Source organism: Ailuropoda melanoleuca, chromosome 7 (genome assembly GCF_002007445.2).
Source record: "Ailuropoda melanoleuca isolate Jingjing chromosome 7, ASM200744v2, whole genome shotgun sequence".
In the NCBI taxonomy this organism is placed as follows: Eukaryota; Metazoa; Chordata; class Mammalia; order Carnivora; family Ursidae; genus Ailuropoda; species Ailuropoda melanoleuca.
Window position 1 is genome coordinate 58,210,697 of NC_048224.1, and position 17,498 is coordinate 58,228,194.

General features: G+C 60.5%; 1 protein-coding gene and 1 non-coding gene across 3 annotated transcripts in view; one reads left to right on the forward strand and one right to left on the reverse strand.

The window, feature by feature from the left end:
- Positions 1–1,136: 1,136 nt before the first annotated feature.
- Positions 1,137–1,262, forward strand: LOC117803214. The gene has a single exon (XR_004626907.1). It is a non-coding gene; the product is annotated as a U6atac minor spliceosomal RNA (small nuclear RNA).
- Positions 1,263–3,447: 2,185 nt separating this feature from the next.
- WDR5 (WD repeat domain 5) overlaps positions 3,448–17,498 on the reverse strand; it is a 24,609-nt gene continuing 10,558 nt past the window's right edge. For both annotated transcript variants that reach the window (XM_019801234.2, XM_019801233.2), the window contains exons 8-14: positions 14,077–14,132; positions 10,324–10,370; positions 7,936–8,011; positions 7,169–7,202; positions 6,757–6,831; positions 6,191–6,278; positions 3,448–5,059 (exon numbers count right to left, since the gene is read on the reverse strand). In XM_019801234.2, the coding sequence (XP_019656793.1) occupies positions 4,959–5,059; positions 6,191–6,278; positions 6,757–6,831; positions 7,169–7,202; positions 7,936–8,011; positions 10,324–10,370; positions 14,077–14,132 (477 nt within the window). In that variant the 3' untranslated portion in view covers positions 3,448–4,958. The remainder of the gene's footprint in view (positions 5,060–6,190; positions 6,279–6,756; positions 6,832–7,168; positions 7,203–7,935; positions 8,012–10,323; positions 10,371–14,076; positions 14,133–17,498) is intronic.

Sequence of the window (17,498 nt, forward strand, 5' to 3'; positions counted from 1 at the left end):
CCCCGCCTCACCTGCCCGACGCCCCACCAGCCCTTCCCCGCCGCTGCCCCAGGGCTCCGGACTGAGGGCGCAGGAGGAACTTAAGAACTGCCGTAGCCAACAAATTAAGTTTTGTTTTTTCTGATTAACATTTAGACCTTTTCTGAGTTTTCTAATGAGGTTTGGGAAGCGGGCAGCCAGACAAGCACAGAGAAATGCCATGGGCTGCTCACGGCCCCCCAGTCAGCCCCCCTGCAGTCGGCGTGCCCTCCTGTCAGCGACACACGGGCACACGCGGACGGACAGGAGCACATGCGTGCGGAGTGAGCACACAGGCGTGCACGCACACGCGTGTTCACTCACCACCCACGTGTTCAGTCCCCGTATATACACGCACACACGTGTGCACTCACCGCACACACGTGTGCACTCGCACCCCGCACAGGTACGCACGCACGCTCTTCCGCGGCATGCGCGCCCGGGCTATAGCCCTGGGGGACAAGGCGTCAGGAGGCTTCGGGCTTAACTCTTCAAGCCCCGAGGAAAGAGCAGATAGGAGACATGGACGCCCGCTCCGGGGCTCGAACCCGCGGCCCACTGACCGAGCCCTGCGGTCACAGAGCATGAGCTAAGCCGCGCAAAGCAGGCTCGGAGCATGCGCAGGCAGCGCCCCGGCGCCCCCTCGCCTCCAGCACCCACAGTTCCAAGCGCAGGGCCGCGTCCGGAAGTCCGTGGAGCGGATTACCGTTCCTCTCCTCTGATTCGCTCCAAACCGCTTCCATTTCCGCAGGAAGTTCCAAGTCTCTGCTCGACCGTCCGCGAAGCGTGTTGGTGTAGGAAATGCCCGCCGGCCCTATTTTGTTTCCGGGGGAATCTCCTTTTCTGAATGACGCGCGGGACTTCCGCATGTCCCTCGCAGCCTCTGATTGGCTGGTTTTATGAATACATTAGGGCAAGGAATGGCGAGTTTTTCCACACCCGGCAGCGAGTGTGAGGATCTGGGCGATAGTGTGCAAGTGGCGGCTTCGCGCTGCGGGAAGGCGTCTGCCCCGGCGTATCGTGTCGGCACGGGGCGCCCCCCTTGCTCCCTAAGTCGCCATAAGTGAAAGGCGGCGCGCGCGCGGACCTATAAATAGCGGACAGCCAGGAGTAGAATTGTGTTGTATGAAAGGAGAGAAGGTTAGCACTCCCCTTGACAAGGATGGAAGAGGCCCTCGGGCCTAACAACACGCATACGGTTAAGGCATTGCCACCTACTTCGTGGCATCTAACCAACGTTTTTGGGGGGCTAGTTGAGGGCGGGAGGGCCGCCCAGCGAATGGGGGACCCCGGGGAGGGGAACTGGCGGGACGGGTTTCGCTGGCACGTTACTGGGGCCGCAGTACCGAGGGTTTGCTTCCCGGCCGCGGTGCTTCGCGCTGCTCTGTGGCCCCCCGCGCCCCCCAAGGCCCTCCGTACCACCGCGCCCTTGCCGCCGTCTGCTGGCCGGTTCTCCCCCAGCAAAGGCCCTTTGAGAGCCTGCCCGCCTCCCTGCTGGCAGAGCCATAGGCTGTGAGGGTGACGGTACGACCCTGACCGAGGCGCCTGGCAAGGCAGGCAGCGCAGGGAGCGGACTGCAGCGCCTCGCGCACAGAGATGCACACCTGCCCAGCGGCCCCGCTGACTGTCCCGGGCTCGCCGGTGCTGTTTCCTGTGCAAGTGTGGCCAGCTCTCCTCTGGACGTCTTACAGGCTTCCTCCCAGAGTGAAATAACACCTTCGGCAAGTGTGCATTTCTAAGAGTCATGCTGTTTCTGCCCCCACCCCAAGTCGGGCTGGCTGTGGAGCTGGGGTCTCCTCCTGGGGCCCAAGCAGCCCCTGGCTGCACCCTCTCCCACCTGGCCCAGGGTGCAGGAGTGGACAGCAAGCGCTTCGGGGCCTCCAGCGCCAGCGGCCCTTCCTCCAGGAACAGTGCCTGCCTTCCCTCTGCAGAGCACCGGTGTCCCGACGTGGGGCTTGATCCCACTACCCCAAGATCATGACCTGAGCCGAAACGAGCTGGCTGTTCAACCAACCGAGCCACCCAGGTGCCCCTGAAAGACTTCTAAGTAAGGTCTACATCCACCCTGGGGCTCGAACTCCCAACCCTGAGCTTGAGAGCCACACGCTCTTACCGACCCCTCAGCTTCGACTGTTAACACATCTCGTCTCATGTGTCCGTCCTGTTTGGTTTAGTAGAAATCCCAGACGCTTCATGATTGAAGCAGTGAATACACATGGTCTCTACAAGAGAATTTTCCAAAGCTTTGGCCCTGAGCCACTGTCACAGCTCAAATTCTTTAGTCAAGTTATCTGATGCCCAGATTTCCGCAGTTGTTGTCATACCTTCGTGTATGTGTGCACGTGTGCACATGTGTTCATACACTTACAGCACACTCCCATGGTCACATGCACGAGTGCACACACCCATGTTCATTTATGCACACCGTGCGCGATCACACGTGCACACACCTGTGCTCCGCGGCGGGTCGGTGTGAACCAGGTCGGTTGAGCTCTAGAATCTCCGGGCCCCCTCATTTAATATGTTTCTTACCACGACTCGAAACTCCCGTTTGTCCCGTTGGCTCCCAGGTCTGGGTTTGCAAGTTGTATGAAGGGGTGCGGACCAACCTCTGACCCGGGTTCCCTGTAAGCTGGGCGGGGGCTGGAGGCTGACCAGGTCCCCCTGCTTTTTCATAGTGAACGCGAGGTGGAGGGTGCCGCCTGCATTTTTAACCGTGGGTTTGTGGCTCACGCTGGTTTTATTCAATGTGACAAACCCCTTCCTGGGTCCTTGAGTCCTACAGGGTGGAGCTTACAGCAACTTGTGCTCTGGACACAAAGTGGGGAGAACGCCGTGTGCTGCTCTGTCTCTGGGAACGTTCGAGCCCCAGGGTGGATGTAGACCTTACTTAGAAGTCTTTCAGGGGCACCTGGGTGGCTCGGTTGGTTGAACAGCCAGCTCGTTTCGGCTCAGGTCATGATCTCGGGGTAGTGGGATCAAGCCCCACGTCGGGCTCTGTGCTCAGTGGGGCATCTGCCTGGGATTCCCTCTCCCTCTGCCTGTGGGCATGCTCGCTCTTTCTCTAAATAAATCTTAAAAAAAAAAAAATCTTAAAAAAAAGTTGACTGATAAAGCCTGCAAGATTCTAGGTTTATATATGCTTGAAATGGTCCACAGCAGTTTATTATTTTTAATGGATATACTAGAAGATACTCCCCCAAAATGTTAGTGGTAGCAGGAATGCAGGCGGTTTATGATCCTTGCCTATTTGTTTTACACTGTCAATCATTAACACAAACAGGAACTTTCATAGTAACGTATTTTTTACTAAACTCCAAGCTTTCCGCCACAGCGTGCGCCCGAGCAGCAAAAGAGCCGCTGAGCTACCAGCCCCCACCCCGAAAACTACCGCACATTGAGAAAGGTGAAAAGTCTTACGGGACAAAATTACAAGACATGAAAATTTTTATTTTTAAAAGAGAATGTATTTTTACACAAATCTACAACAGAGAATTCAAACGTAGAAAAAATAAACTATGTCCAAGGGCACAGCGCTCCGCGTCCACGCCCCTCTGCACCCCGGGGTGAGCTGTGACACCTTCGCACTTCCTATCAAAACATGTGGCAAAGCAGACCCCCCCCCCGAGCCCCCCGAGCTGACCGCATGTCACTGCAGCGATCCCCTAGCACCGACAGCCCATGCGCTGTCCTCCTCCAGGAGAGGCCAGGGAAACGGAATGCCTTCTACTAGAATGGTCGGCGTCACCCGACCAACAGTGGCCACTGGAGGGGGCCCTGGGAGACCGTTGAGGGTAGCCCTCTAGCCCCCTTCCCAGGACTCGGGGCTGGCGAAGGGGGGGTTGGACATGGGGTGGGTCCCCCGGCCTGGGAATCCCAGCACCACCCCTGCTTTCCCCCCCGCCCCAGGCTGGCAACCGCAGGGCTGGAGGTTCCCAAGCACACCAGCAGGCCCGCCGGAGCCGGCGGCTCCCAGTGCCGGCCCCAAGACCCCCAGCGAGCCTGCGGGTCCCCAGGTGGGCAGCAGGGACCGAAGCCCAGCCTGAGCCCAGGCCTGCCGACCGGGGCCTCCCGCAGCCCAGCCCTGGCCGCTGCAGCGCTCGACAGGACGCAGCCGGGAGGCCGGCTCCTCTCCAGCTACACTTGCCCCCATTTTTCCCGGCCCCCCTTAACGCACTCCCAAACCACAGGGGAGCCCAGTCCTTCCCGCGGGTATCCTCAACTTCCCGCCACCTCGGAGACTTTTCATCGAAGGGCCGAGCGCGTACAGGCTCGGCGGGAGAAGGCCGGCACGGCAGTCGCACAGACCCCTACCTTGTGTCACAGCTCGCAGCCGCGCGTGCTGGGGATGGGGGGAGACGCAGGGAGCTACGAGCGCGACGCCACACTGTCCGCGCAGGGACCACGAACTCCCACACAAAGGGTTTTTACACGGAAATCTTACAGTGTTCTGCATTTTCCAGAAAGACTTCGAAACACACTGGACACAACTACAGCAGGAACTGGTGACCGCGGACCGTGTCACTAGAGCATGGCTGCACAGACGAGGGGGCCGGCCATGGGGGCCGGGCAGGACTGGCCACGGCGGCTCACCCCGCCTGCACTGGGTAATTAGATACCAAAGATACAGAACACTGACTGGAAAAAAACACAACTCATGATAAATTGAACTTCACCCTTCTGTAATAAAAAATTAAAAATTTTTGACTCCATTTGAACACAATACAGACTAGAAACTTCCTCAGACAATGAGAGATTGGCAAGAAATGTCACCAGCAACTTTTCAACTTTCTGGTGGTAGACACAGCCCGTCGTCCTCAGAGGCGGCTGACTCCAGGCCCCTCCCGACCCCCAGGCCCAGACCGAGGGGCGCCTTCCAGACACCGCGCTCCCGCCACCCGGCCACCTTCCTGACGGTCCCCCCGCGGCGCCCACAGCGCCTAGCAGTCACTCTTCCAGAGCTTGATGGTCTTGTCGTTCTCCAGCGCGGCCGACGCGATGATGTTCTCTGTCGGGTGGCAGGCCGTCGAGATCACGACGTCTGAAACAGAGACCGGAGCCGATGTCTGCCACCCCAGGGCTGTGCTCCCACCACCCCCAGGGCCCCCGCCACCGACCCCCGACGCTCACAGCCCTGCACTGTGTCGCCCACGCCAGGGACATGCAGCAGGAGCACAGCAGGCAGCCACGCGGGTGGGAAGGTGGCAGGCGGCATGACGCTGCGGACTCCATGGGCACCAGGGTCGGCCCGACGTCGGCAGCACGAGCTCGCGGGCCGGCAGAGTGGCCCCAGCAGGTACAGAGGGGCACCGGTCTCGCTGCGTGGACAACGTGCCCGCGCTCACCGGGGCCAGAGCCCATGCCCCCGCTACCCCCCAGGCACTGCCGCTGGGCCCAAGCACACCCTGCAGGGCAGGCTTTGCCTCCATCAGGAAGCCCCCCAGCTCCAGCAGGGATGTGAGAGCCCATGGGCTGGCACCTGGGGCTACACCCCAGAACCTTCCCACCTCCCGAGCACCTGCAAAGGGGCTAAGTGTCCCGCCCATGCAGCAGTGCGTGGGCCAGAAGCAACTGAGGCACGGGGCTGCTCCCTAGGAGCTAAGCCATGTGGGCAGACCACACAAAGTGGCAGCTGACCTGCAGGTCTAGGCCGTGTCCCCAGCAGGTGCAGATGGCTTTAAGGCATGAGAGGAGAACCCTTGAAGGATCTCACAATCGCTCTCCACCAAGTGTAGGCGGGGAGAGGGGGGCCTCCAGGGGCAGAGGGGCCAGCACGGCAGCCCCTCAGAGTGCGGAGGTGCAAGGCCCCTGGGGAGAAAGCGGGTCAGAGTCCCGAGAGGAACCAGAGCCTCTAGACCACAGTGGATGTCCCCTGCCCCACGCTCATCTCGACGGGGGACACACACACAAGCCACAACCACACACGGGGCCTGCATGGACTTTGAGGCCGGGCAGCCAGGAAGATGGCCACGAAGAGAAGTTGAGGCTGGACCCAGCTGTGGCCAGATGGGAGCTCAAAGCCACACGCCAGCCGCTCCGAAACGGGGGGAGGGGGGGTGTCCCCTGCTGGCCACCAGAGGCCAAGGAAGAACACGAGAAGCAGGCAGCATGGCGATGCACACCGTCGCCACGTAGACGCAGGTGTGCGGCCGGCACAGATCCCCGCACTCACCTGTGTGGCCCTGTAATTTCTGTACGATCTCCTTGGTCTGCAGGTTCCAGATGTATACCAGGTTGTCCTCGGAACCAGACACGATCCACTAGGAACAGGAAGACGAGCAAGAAAAACCCAGGTCAGAGCTGGCTTATGCGCAGGAGTCCCTCTCCCCGCACGTCCACGCCCGCCCCAGGGCGGCACTCACCCTCCCGGCTCTGCCCCCGCTGCCCCTGCCCACACAGAAACGCAAGGCCACGCTCCGCCGTCAGAGCCCTCCGGGACCTAAAACGTTTTCTCGAGTCCCCACTCTCTCAGGGTCAACCCACTCGAGTCCCGTCCCACCTGGGCGAGCGCATGAGTGGGGCCCGGGCTGGGCAGCAGAGCCCTCAGAGACAACGCTGCGCCCCGCACCCTGAACCCTCTGCCTCCACGAGGGAGAGGCCGTCCGTCCCAGTCACTGGTACTTCGTTCTGTGGGCACAGAGGAACGCCCGCAGGCACACAGGCCAGCCTGTGATGGGGCCACCTCTCAGGAGGGACAGCTGGGAAGGCGACAAGCTCCTCATCTGGGAGAAAACTTACCTTCCCGCCAGTGACTGAGAAATTGGCAAAAATGCAGTATTTCTCATTCTTGTGGCCGGTGTACGTCTTCAGGCACTGCAAAGGCAAGAGCGTCAGTACGCCCATCGAGTCACAACTGCCCCTCACTGTGGACAATCCCCGACGTCTGGAGTGCGGGCATTCCACGGCCGACAACCCTGAGCCCTGAGAGCACTGTGAGAACCCACAGCGCCAAGCCACGTGACTGAGGATTTCCCTTGCAGCCCAGCGATCTGCAATCCTGAGCATGACAAACGTGCACCACGCCAACCCCATGTAGACGGCCTCTGTGAGCCCCTCTGGCTCCAGACCCTGGCTCAGCTCTGCCACCAGCAAACCCACAGCCCAGGCCCTCGGCACCGCCCAGCCCAGCGAGCCTGCTGCCAACACTCACCTTCCCTTTGCTGTAGTCCCAGAGCTTCAGCGTGCTGGAAGGCAGAGGCGGGGGGTGAGTCACCTGCGTTCCCAGGAGTCCCTGCCGTCACCACGAGCCTGTCCCCTCACCCTCTGCAAGCACGGGCGCCCGGCAATGGGCCCATGCCTGTCTGACGGCACCCGAAAGCACAGTGTGCGCACCCCCCACGTTCCTGCCACTAAGCAGAGGCTGCTGGGTGCTCCCGGAATCAGTCAGTGGCTCATTCCCGCTACAAGAGGGAGGTGGGGAGGTTCCGGAAATGTCCAGAACAGATTTCAGTGGTGACAAACAATCCCCCCTCCCCCCTGGGCAGGAATTCGCCCTTCCCAAGGGTGCTGAGGACAAGCGCCAACGGCGTGGCCCTCCGGCGAGCTTGGGGGCCGGCGCGGGTCCCTGGAGGGCCGCCCCACCTGCGCCGGAGTTGGCAGGGGTGAGACCCAGGTGCTCGCCGGCAGAGCCAGAGACTGCTCAGAGGCGCCGGGCCCTAAGTCCTGCAGACAGGGGCCTGAAGGAGGCGCTGCCCCGGCCACAGGGACACCACAGAGAAACCTGGAGCCCGAATCCCTCTTCAGCCCGGAGACCCGGCTCCCAGCAAAGGCGCCGGCGCCGCGTCGGCATTCCGGAACCCTACGCCCACCAGAAGCGTGGGCCACGTACTGGGCTTAACCGTCTCCCATCTTTACGAGGGTAACACTGGCAGGAGACAGATGTCCCCGGCCCGCCCCACGGGAGGTGGTGGCACTTACTTGTCCAAGGTCGCGGCCAGGATGTACTTGCCGTTTGGGGAGAACTTCACAAAAGACACCGGGGGGTTGTCATCATCTGCATGGGAAAAGCGGAGACAGGATGACGGGAGGGGCGCCGGGCCCGTGCCCACAGGAGGAAAGGAGAATAGCCCCCCCATCACCATACAGGGCCATCCGAGTGGGGACGCTGCCACCGGTGCCCACACCACCACCTAGAACAGGTCCCCGAGAAGCCCAGCACACCTCCCTTCGCCCATCCCCGGCGCCGGTCACAACGGCTGGTTCTCCTCGATGTTTCTCGGGTCCCTAGCGGGGGCCCAACCACCCCGTCTGCCACAAGGGCTTTAGGAGCAAAGGGCCGGTGGCCAATCAAACTCGGGGTGCCTGGCCTTCCGCCAACATGGCGTTTGTAAGAGGACCCAGAGTTATGTTCCTCCGTGAAGCAGTCTGCAAATGCCCCGCCGGACTGAGAGTATCACCGCCAAGGAAAAAAGGACTCGGGTGAATCATCTCAGATATTTTCTGCCACCTGATCAGAGCAAAAGGGCTACAAATTCCCTCCAGCAACAGCCCTGCTGGCAAGATACCCACATCCTCGCTGCTACACTCGGGTCTGAAAGCTCACCCGGGCGGCCCAGGAATTCGAGTAAGGGCCACCGTCAGGGGCTGCCCAGGGCAAGGCCAGCACTTGCAGCCGCGTGACAGCCCTGTGACCCTCACATCGGGAGAGCGCGTTTCCCCCCAGGTGAGAAAGACAGAACCGGGGCCGTGCACCCTGGTGCCGGAGCGGGGGGAGCGGCAAGCCGCATTACCACCTCGAGGGACCTGGCCACCGCACGCCGGGGGCCGCTGCTCCCTCCGACACGTCCCAGACACTGCAAAGGCACATGAGAAGGCGTGAGGCCGGAGGGCCCTCCTCAGGGCACAGGGGCCACACCGGGAAGGCAGGCCCTGATTCAGACAAGGCAAGGTAGCACCGGTGTTTCTGACTCAAGCTCTGGGACCAAAGCGTCGCTGGGTCCGAAAAGTTCTAATCCCCTAGACCTGACTAGCAACGGGCTGGGGATGGGGCTACGCACCGCCCCTTCCTCCTGGCAGACGCTGCGGGGCTCCAGCCCTGGTGCTGGACCTGCTTGCTGCCAGCCTTGACTTAGTTCATGAACATCTCCAGGCCTCCGCTCCCGGCCCGGCTGTGGGGTGGGGCGGCCGTGAGGATCACGTGTGTGAACAACGACGCGTAACACACGGAGAGCACCAGGCAGCTGCAGTGGCGCAAACAATGGCACTTTCCCGCCAGGTCGAGGTGGCTGTGCCAGGCCTCTAGGGCCGGACGCTGTGGACACAGCATGGGGCCACATCATCAGAAGGGCAGACTCATAAAGCAAAAACCGCACAAAGGCTGCCGTCATGGGCTGAACCACGTCCCTCCCAAACTTCTCACAGCAGAGCCCTAACCCCAGCATCTCAGACAGTGGGGCTCTATGTGGGAACGGGGCCTCGCAAGGGGTGACTTGGTTAAAACGCGGCAGGTACAGGGGACCGACCCTACTCCAATCTGACCAGCGTCTGTACAAGAGAAAAACTGGATGCCGGGGCGTACACACACACACAGGACAACCACGTGAAGACACGGCAGGAAGGTCGAGGAGAGGCCGCAGAAGAAACCGGGCCTGCCCACACCTGGATCTCGGAGGCCAGCGTCCAGGATGTGGGGATAAATCTGTGTTATGTCAGGTGCGGGGCTTCAGAGGCGGCACCTCCCGGGCGGGTCAGAGGCCAGCCCCCTCCCCCGGCCCACCATCCAGTTCTCGCCCTCAGCACAGAATTCGATCACCTGCCCTATTTCACACTTGAACCTAAAACCGCAGGGACCCTCCAGGCTGACCCGAGGTGGCCCACCTTCTCAAAACCCTCCCAGGGCTGGCCCCCCATCGCCTTCAGGGGCTCAGGGCCCTGCACGGGCCCAGCAACCACCCTCTGGTCACACATACACCTGCCGTCTGCAGAGACCCCAGTGCCTGGCCCCTGAGCTCGTCTGTGACACCAATAGACAGGGTGCACGCACTTCAGGGCCGGGGCTCAATCACGTCTGCTCAAGGAATGATCCGAGGATAGTCCCCACCAAGGGTCTGCCAAGTGCAGGCAGAGGGTCTGAGGGGCTCACGGGGTTTTCGGAGGACACGGCCAGGCAGTCCCGAGCAAGGGCTGACAGCAGACAGCAGGGGGCCCAGCCTGGAGAGGGTACGTCATGGTGCTGGAGGTCAGGAGGAAGGAGCTGCCAGGATGGAGGAGAGGGGGCTTCCCAGAACACACACAATGGAGGACGGGGAACAGCGACCACCACTGGGAGGGACGCCCCGCTGGAAAGCCCACCCCAGCAGCACTCACCAATCAGCGTCTTCAAGCACTGGCCGGAGGCGGTGTCCCAGATCCGACTGCAACGCAAAACAGCAGCGGGTTTTACAAAGCGAGTCAGGAGGCGCGGCCCACGGTGTTCCGGCTCCCAAGCAAACGCCGATTTTGAGACTAACGCACACTAAGTGGTACTTTAATTTTCTACACTGTTCCACCTCATCGTCCTTCCGCGACTCCCCTCACACCTGGGACCAGAACGGGCACCACACAGACGGCGCACACGCCACGTTCACGCTGCCCCGCGTGTTGTCACTTGCTCTGCCACAGGAGGCACAGTCACGAGGGGAACAGAGGCCACAGCGGAGGGCACCAGGAGTCCAACCTGTTTTCTGGCACAAACATTCCAAGTCTGCGGCTGCTCGGGACTTTCTTCCCACAGAATGAGAGTACCGTATGGGATTTTCTGGACGTCCCTCCAGTTCAGAAGCAAGAGAACGTATTCAAGGAGCTGCTGCCCCAGAACGGACGTGCCAGTCCCAGCGTGTCTGTGACTCCCGTCCACGCAAACACATCTTCAGCAACAGACGTGCACACGTTAGCGCCTGTCCCTCAGCGGCACAGATGCCCAGCAGCAGGGGCACTGGCTCACAGGGTAACACTTCACTTTCCTAACGTCCTCTCCCACTTTCCCCACCCCCCCCGGGGGACACCCTGGCCTGGGACAGTATCCCGCATCACTGGCTGCGGGGACGCTTCCGTGCTGCTAACTCCCTGACCGACAGGGGCGGGGGTGGCCAGCCTGCACCTACGACCAGCCCCATCAGGCCCCTCTTCTGGGAGGGACGCCCCCCCCCCCGGCAGCAGGTGCTGTGTCGTGTCCTGTGGCAGACACACGTCAGGGCTGGGTGCTACAGTGACCGAGCCTCGGGGTCGCTGTCCAGCCAACAGCAGCACCCCCCCCCTGGGTTCTCTTCACCCTCCCGGCACCAGCTACTACATTCCCTGCAGGTCCTGAGTCCACTTCCTCTCGCTGCAGAAAGGCCATGAGGGGGGGGGGCTCTCCGTGGAACTGCCCAGTCTGCCAGGCCAGGGGCACGGGTCCACACCAGGGGACGTGCACACACCCCGTCCCCATCCCCCAGCTCGCTGCTTCTGTCCCCTTAGCTACACTTCGTCAGCTTCTACACACGGTCCCCCTCTTCCCTTAGACGTACCCTAAGTTCCCTCACATCTCTGCCGCTGCTCCTGAACATCGGTGAACTGCCAACGCCAGTACCGAGGAAGGCTGTTTCCAAAACCTCCCCCTCCCCCTCGGTCACGGCTTGACAGCGGCGGGCCCAGAGGTTCCGAGCCGGGGCACCGGAGCCCGCAGTGTGGCACAGATCCCGGCTGCCACCCACCCACCCATGCACGCTGGGCGGACAACAGGCAAGTGTTCAGCCTGCCTCTGCTCCCCTCCTGCCGAGTGGGGACAGGGAGCCAGGGACAGGGCCGCTGTGAGGCTGGAGTCGGCGCTGGTCAAGTGCCGAGTGCCTGGCTCCTAATTCGAGAAACAAACAGACCCTCCACGAAGAGAGAAAGCTCTATCCCATTAACTAGCAGCTCCAAACACCATGAATAAGGGGCAGACAGGCCTGGTTTGCTCCTGATTTAACTAGAAGCGGGTTTAGCGTTACTGCATGTTATAAACGTCACAGAGCTTCTAGTGAACAGTCTCCTTTGCTAGTCTCCACTGCGGGTGGCTGCCGGGTCCTTGCAGGTGCCTGCCTGGCCGCTACCAGTGACCCATCGGGGAGGTCTGCCTTTGTTGACACAATTCGTCAGACTACACACTTCCTGAAGTTGATCACGCTATTACAACCCCTTCACTGTTCGAGAAACCCACATGGTCGGGGACTACTATTTTTCGAGGCACTGCTGGACTCAGCTTGCGAACGTTCCCTTGGAATTCTGACATCGCGATTCTCAAGTGAAGCATCCTCCGTGGCTTTCTTCCCAGACTCCCTACGGAGCTGGGGAGAAGGGTCACGCTGGCCCCATCGGTGCTTCAGATCAGGGGCCCCCACCTTGTTCTGTGGTCGGAACAGCTTCCCAGGCTTCCAAGTCTGGGACCCAGCCCAGCTCCAGCGGGAGCTCACAGGCCCCCAACCATGGGAAGACCTTCCTTGGCCAACTGAGCAACCGGGAGCTCCCGGCATGTGCCCCATTCTCCCTTCCCCTCCCGAGTGTGGCATGCCTGCACCCTGCTTATCTCCCCTGGCTCCGTACTGGGGCTGCTCTTCCTACCAGGATGGCCTCACTGAGACAGATTTTTAATTTTTCCTTTACTTCTCCCTCCTCTCTAGAAAGCTTTCAGAGCCCGTCCACAGGCAACCCCGAGACTGTTCCAGGCTCACGGGACACCGCGTATGCTGTAGACGCAGCAAATCCACACCCCCGCTGTCGCTCAGGTCCAGCAGGCCCCGGACGCTCTCCTGTGGACATCCAGAGGCTGTGCATCCTGCCTCACGGTCCTTGCGGCCCCAGGCCCTGCGTGCGCCCCGGGCGGCTCTGCAGCTGGCATCACAGGCCTTTCCCGCCATGCGCGGCTCGCTCTGTCTCTCTCTCGTCGGGGGGACACTCCATCTGTAAGTCCCGGTGACACTGACGCTGCTCTGTGCTTTGTGCCTGACACCGTTCACCCACCCTTCAGTTTCAAACCTTTACCATCCGTTTTAACCGTTTCTTTTTTCTTTTTTTTTTTTTTAAAGATTTTATTTATTTATTTGACAGAGATAGAGACAGCCAGCGAGAGAGGGAACACAAGCAGGGGGAGTGGGAGAGGAAGAAGCAGGCTCACAGCAGAGGAGCCCGATGTGGGGCTCGATCCCATAACGCCGGGATCATGCCCTGAGCCGAAGGCAGACGCTTAACCGCTGTGCCACCCAGGCGCCCCTTAACCGTTTCTTGAAAACAAGAGTCAGAAAGGTTTCTTGCGCAACCTTGACAGCCTGCAGCGAGGGGGTCCAGCGGCCACCGGGACGCCCAGCATGGCGCGTTCCCTCCTTCCATGGCATTTTTACTGGATGATTTGTTACCCCACTTCCTCTTTCTTGTTTCCTTTTTGCTAAATATAGTCTAATTTCTAGCCATGCTTTCATTCTCCCTTGTAATTGGAAAGCTCTTCACGGGTCATCATGCAGCCAGCGGCCGCTGCCTACCGGCCTCCTCCCAGCGACCATGCAGGACGGGCAGGAGGCTGTCCCCTGCACCCTGCAGGCCCAGCCTGGCGCTCCATGCCCGCGTGCCCCCATCAGGGCATCTGCCGACTCAGACTGACATTTACTTCTACACTTTCTCTCATGCCTCCGACAGAATCCTCAACACTCACGTTACAAACTCTGAGCCGTACAAGCATTATTCGTTCAGGCTAAACAACGTTCCACATGAAACCACGTCCCCCCTTCCTCCTCACCTCCTCCGTCCTGGGATTTCCACGCTGCATCCTCCACGGGACGTGAGGCTGGTCCTGAGCCCACGCGCCCCCCCATGCCCATGAGCTGGTCAAGGGCACACTCCAGCGCCCACAAGGAGCGGAGTCTGGAGCAGGAGCGCCTCCCCGGTCTCCCCGTACCAGCAGCTCTCCCTCCAGCCCTGCGTCAGTCTGTCCGCCGCAGCCCACGATGGCAGAAGCCCCTCTCGGGGACAGACTTCCACCTGCCCCATTCTCACCGCTGGCCCCCGGAGGCCAGAATACTACCCTTAAATAACACGTGCTGAGCAAATGCAGTAAATTTCTCCACTTACCAGAGACCGTCGTAGCTACTTGACACTATCAAGGATCCATCCCGGTTAAAATGAACCTGAGAACGAAGTGAAGGGAAAAAAGACACTTACTTCCAAGTGGTCAACACAGACTGCGTCCTATCTGAGTGGCCCCCCTACTCGCGAGTGCCCTCCCTAAACACTCGCCGTCTTGCTGATCACTGAAGTAACGCGCTTCAAATTCGACGGATTTCCTGCCGACGCTGAGAGACACTCAAGTGACACAAGTAAAGTGATTTTTACCAGGTGTCTCGAGCAACAGGCCTTGTTTCACGATGGATGACTGAACTTAGAAGGAAAACCAACCCCGGACACATCTTGAGAAGCTGAATCGCTTACTATAAGATGTATCCTTGAAAAGAAACAAACGCGACCAAGCCTGAGCAAGAAGAGGCCGGGCCTGGGGAGCAGGGCATGCCCGCGTGCATGCGTCGGTCGCTGCCGTCGAGGCAGCCTGACCAGGACCCGGCTGAAAACCACCTCCCCTGACCTCACACTGAACAGAGAAAAACCGGCAGAGAAAAACTCACTTGATGGGTAACCACTGAAGAACGCGCTCGGGCACAGCCCCCCGCCCGCCACGAGGACCGGGCATCTCAGGCACCCAGGCCACTCCGAACCCTGCACCTCAGGTAGAGGGTGACTCCCCATGTGCCGGTCCCCAGGGTGCGACCAGCCTCTGCTCCCGGCACCTCTGTCACCCGAATGCCCTGCCCCCTCAGCCCCGTGGCCAAGCACACCTCCACAGCCCGACAAGCCCCAGTCTCACGACTAAACCATCTTTGTGTTTCTTTCCTGCTTTCCCAGTGGAATCCCAGTGGGAGTAAAGGAGCCACGATGGCAGATTGAGTCTATCGCCAACTTCTACCATTTTTGAGTCCTGGGCAGACTTTATCCAGGATAAGCCTTTTTGTAACAACTAGCACCTTTCTGAAGCCGTCTCGCTCCCTGCTACCCATGACACGTTTTCCACGTGCGACCGGGTGGCACCGGGGGTGGGGGTAGGGCCGGGGCCGCCTGTTGGTCAGTGGGCCTCCACTCCGGCGCCACCACCCCAAAGGCCGGACCCCCTGGCCGTGGGGCTGCCCGCGGGGCTGCACCCTGCCTGACCGACCAGATGCTGGCAGCATGTGGCCACAACAGCCAGGCTGTCTCCGACACTGCTGGACATCCGCAGGGGCCGAGTCACGCGCCCAGGGGCACCTGCGAGCTCACTGCACTGAGCACCAGGTCCCCGAGTCACACCACTGCCACATTCTCCGTGGACGCGGGCGACACGGGGCTGCGAGACGTGGAGAAGCCGGGATCTAGACTCTCGGGGCCCCGCTGGCCACAAGGACGATTTTACGCTCTCTAGTAGCCGCGGCAGGAAGGTAACAGGTGGGATGAACTTGGCTTTACTGAACCCAGAGGCTCTACGGTACCGCCCCAACACGTGACTGGTGCTGAAGGCACCCACGACACGCGTCACTCCCCCTTCCGTCGCACTGCCCGTCGAAGGCCGAGCTCACACACTGCACCTCGCACTCACGGCATCTGGATCCGGGCTCCCAGCACTAAAGGGGCTGCCCCGCGGCACACAGCTGGCAGCCTCTGTGCCGAACCGCTGGGCCCCACAAGCTCTCCATGAGACGCTCAATGGGCTCTTCTGTTGTCCTTCTATGCCTACTGGTGGTTTTGGCAGGATGCGCTCGCAGGCCAGCTACTTAACCGTGACCACCTGCTCGTCAGCCCCTCAAGGTAACGGTCTTTCTAATGCGCTGCCATCTGTCCAACCTCGTTCTTCCCTTTCTTCGGATTTGCAAAATAGTCTATCGCGGCCCACTGCACGAGACACTAACGAGCCGACATGGGGCCCCATGGGCTACCGTGCCAACCGTGCTTTGCCTTGCTCCCAACAACATCTGGACCGCCCCGCTGGCCGATGCAGCTTGGCTTCTCCATCCCACCAATGCGCAGGTGCGAAACAACACGGCCGCCCTGTACATCCCCACTGTAAACGTAAGCACTACGAAGACACGAATAAGGCAACAAGTCAGACCCTAAGGGGGATGCCAAGTCCGCACTCAGATGACAGTCACTCCAAGCTCTCTGCAGAGCTGCGGGGGAGGGGAGGACACCTGGCAAACAGATGAGCTCATGTAAAAGCAGCGAAGCAGGAATCAGGGTGAGTACAAGGAAAATCCGCAGGCCAAGCGGCTACAGCAAGGGCTGCAGGATGAGACAGACAGGAGGGCCCTTTCAGCGAGGAAGCTAACGCAAGAGGAACCCCAGCAGAACGTGGGGGCCAGACTCAGGTGGGAGGAAGGGCGGGGACGGGGTAGCCAGTGGAGGGCGTGCTGTGAGGCTCGTAGCTCCCAGACAGATGGGCTGGAAAGCCGTGTGCCTCCTTCACACGATGATGTCCTCAAGTTCACCCGCGGAAACGGTCACGGGGGGGTAAAGCTGTCCAACGAAGGTGCTCACTGCACCCCTGGCTGCGACATGCGAGTTACAAGCAACGCCCACCGGGGTGCCTGGCAGAGTGCCCACCACCTGCGGGGGTCTGGGCACGGACGGCACAGATGCCCGAAAAACCCTCCCACAGGACGCACAGCAGCGCAACAGCAGCTGCACGGCACTCCCACCACCTGCACGGAGAGATACGGTCGAGGGAAGACACGTATTTAAACACCCAAACGGCTCCGAGGGGAGGCCAGCTACCAGCAGCCATCCTGGAGGGTGCGGGCCCAGGAGAGTCTTTCTCCTCGCTACATCTGTCTGCCCTTCTTAAAACGAGTACATGTCACTTCCACAGGAAACAAAAACTTTACAAACCCTACAACTGCTCAGGCTGAATCCCACCCGCAGCAGCCCCCCGCCCAAACTCGCACTCCTGTGACTCCCAGCCTTTCCTCAGTTCGCTTCCCGGGGCCTTCCCACATTCGCTGCCCTGCTCTCCTCGGACTGGGAGTCCAGGGCGGAGACCAGAGTGCGGCGGGGCCAGGCTCTGCCTCCATAGCACACGGCCCTCCTCAGAGCCCCAGGCGCTGGCGGGGACTCTGGGCGGCGAGGGCCCCTCGAGGCCACTGCAACCAGCACACGATAAGTGTCCTCTTCATATCCGGGCTCTGCAAATGGTCTCGGCTGGGCGAAAAAGCCCTTCCAAAGCTGAAAATGCTTAAAATCACTCACCTACACGATTTCAGAAAGTGAAAAGGACCATCTGCTCAGTAAAAATAAGCACACTGTTTACATGACTCCTTCCCCTTTCCAAAAAAAGGCAAACTTGGCTAAGAAACAAGTCCAGGCTCTCTGCTGACAAAGGACTCTCTTGGCCACTTTCAAGTGGAGAGGTTTGTGATACAATGGATGCGTTAACCACGCACACTCGTCTTGCACACTGCTAGCGCATGCACAAGGCA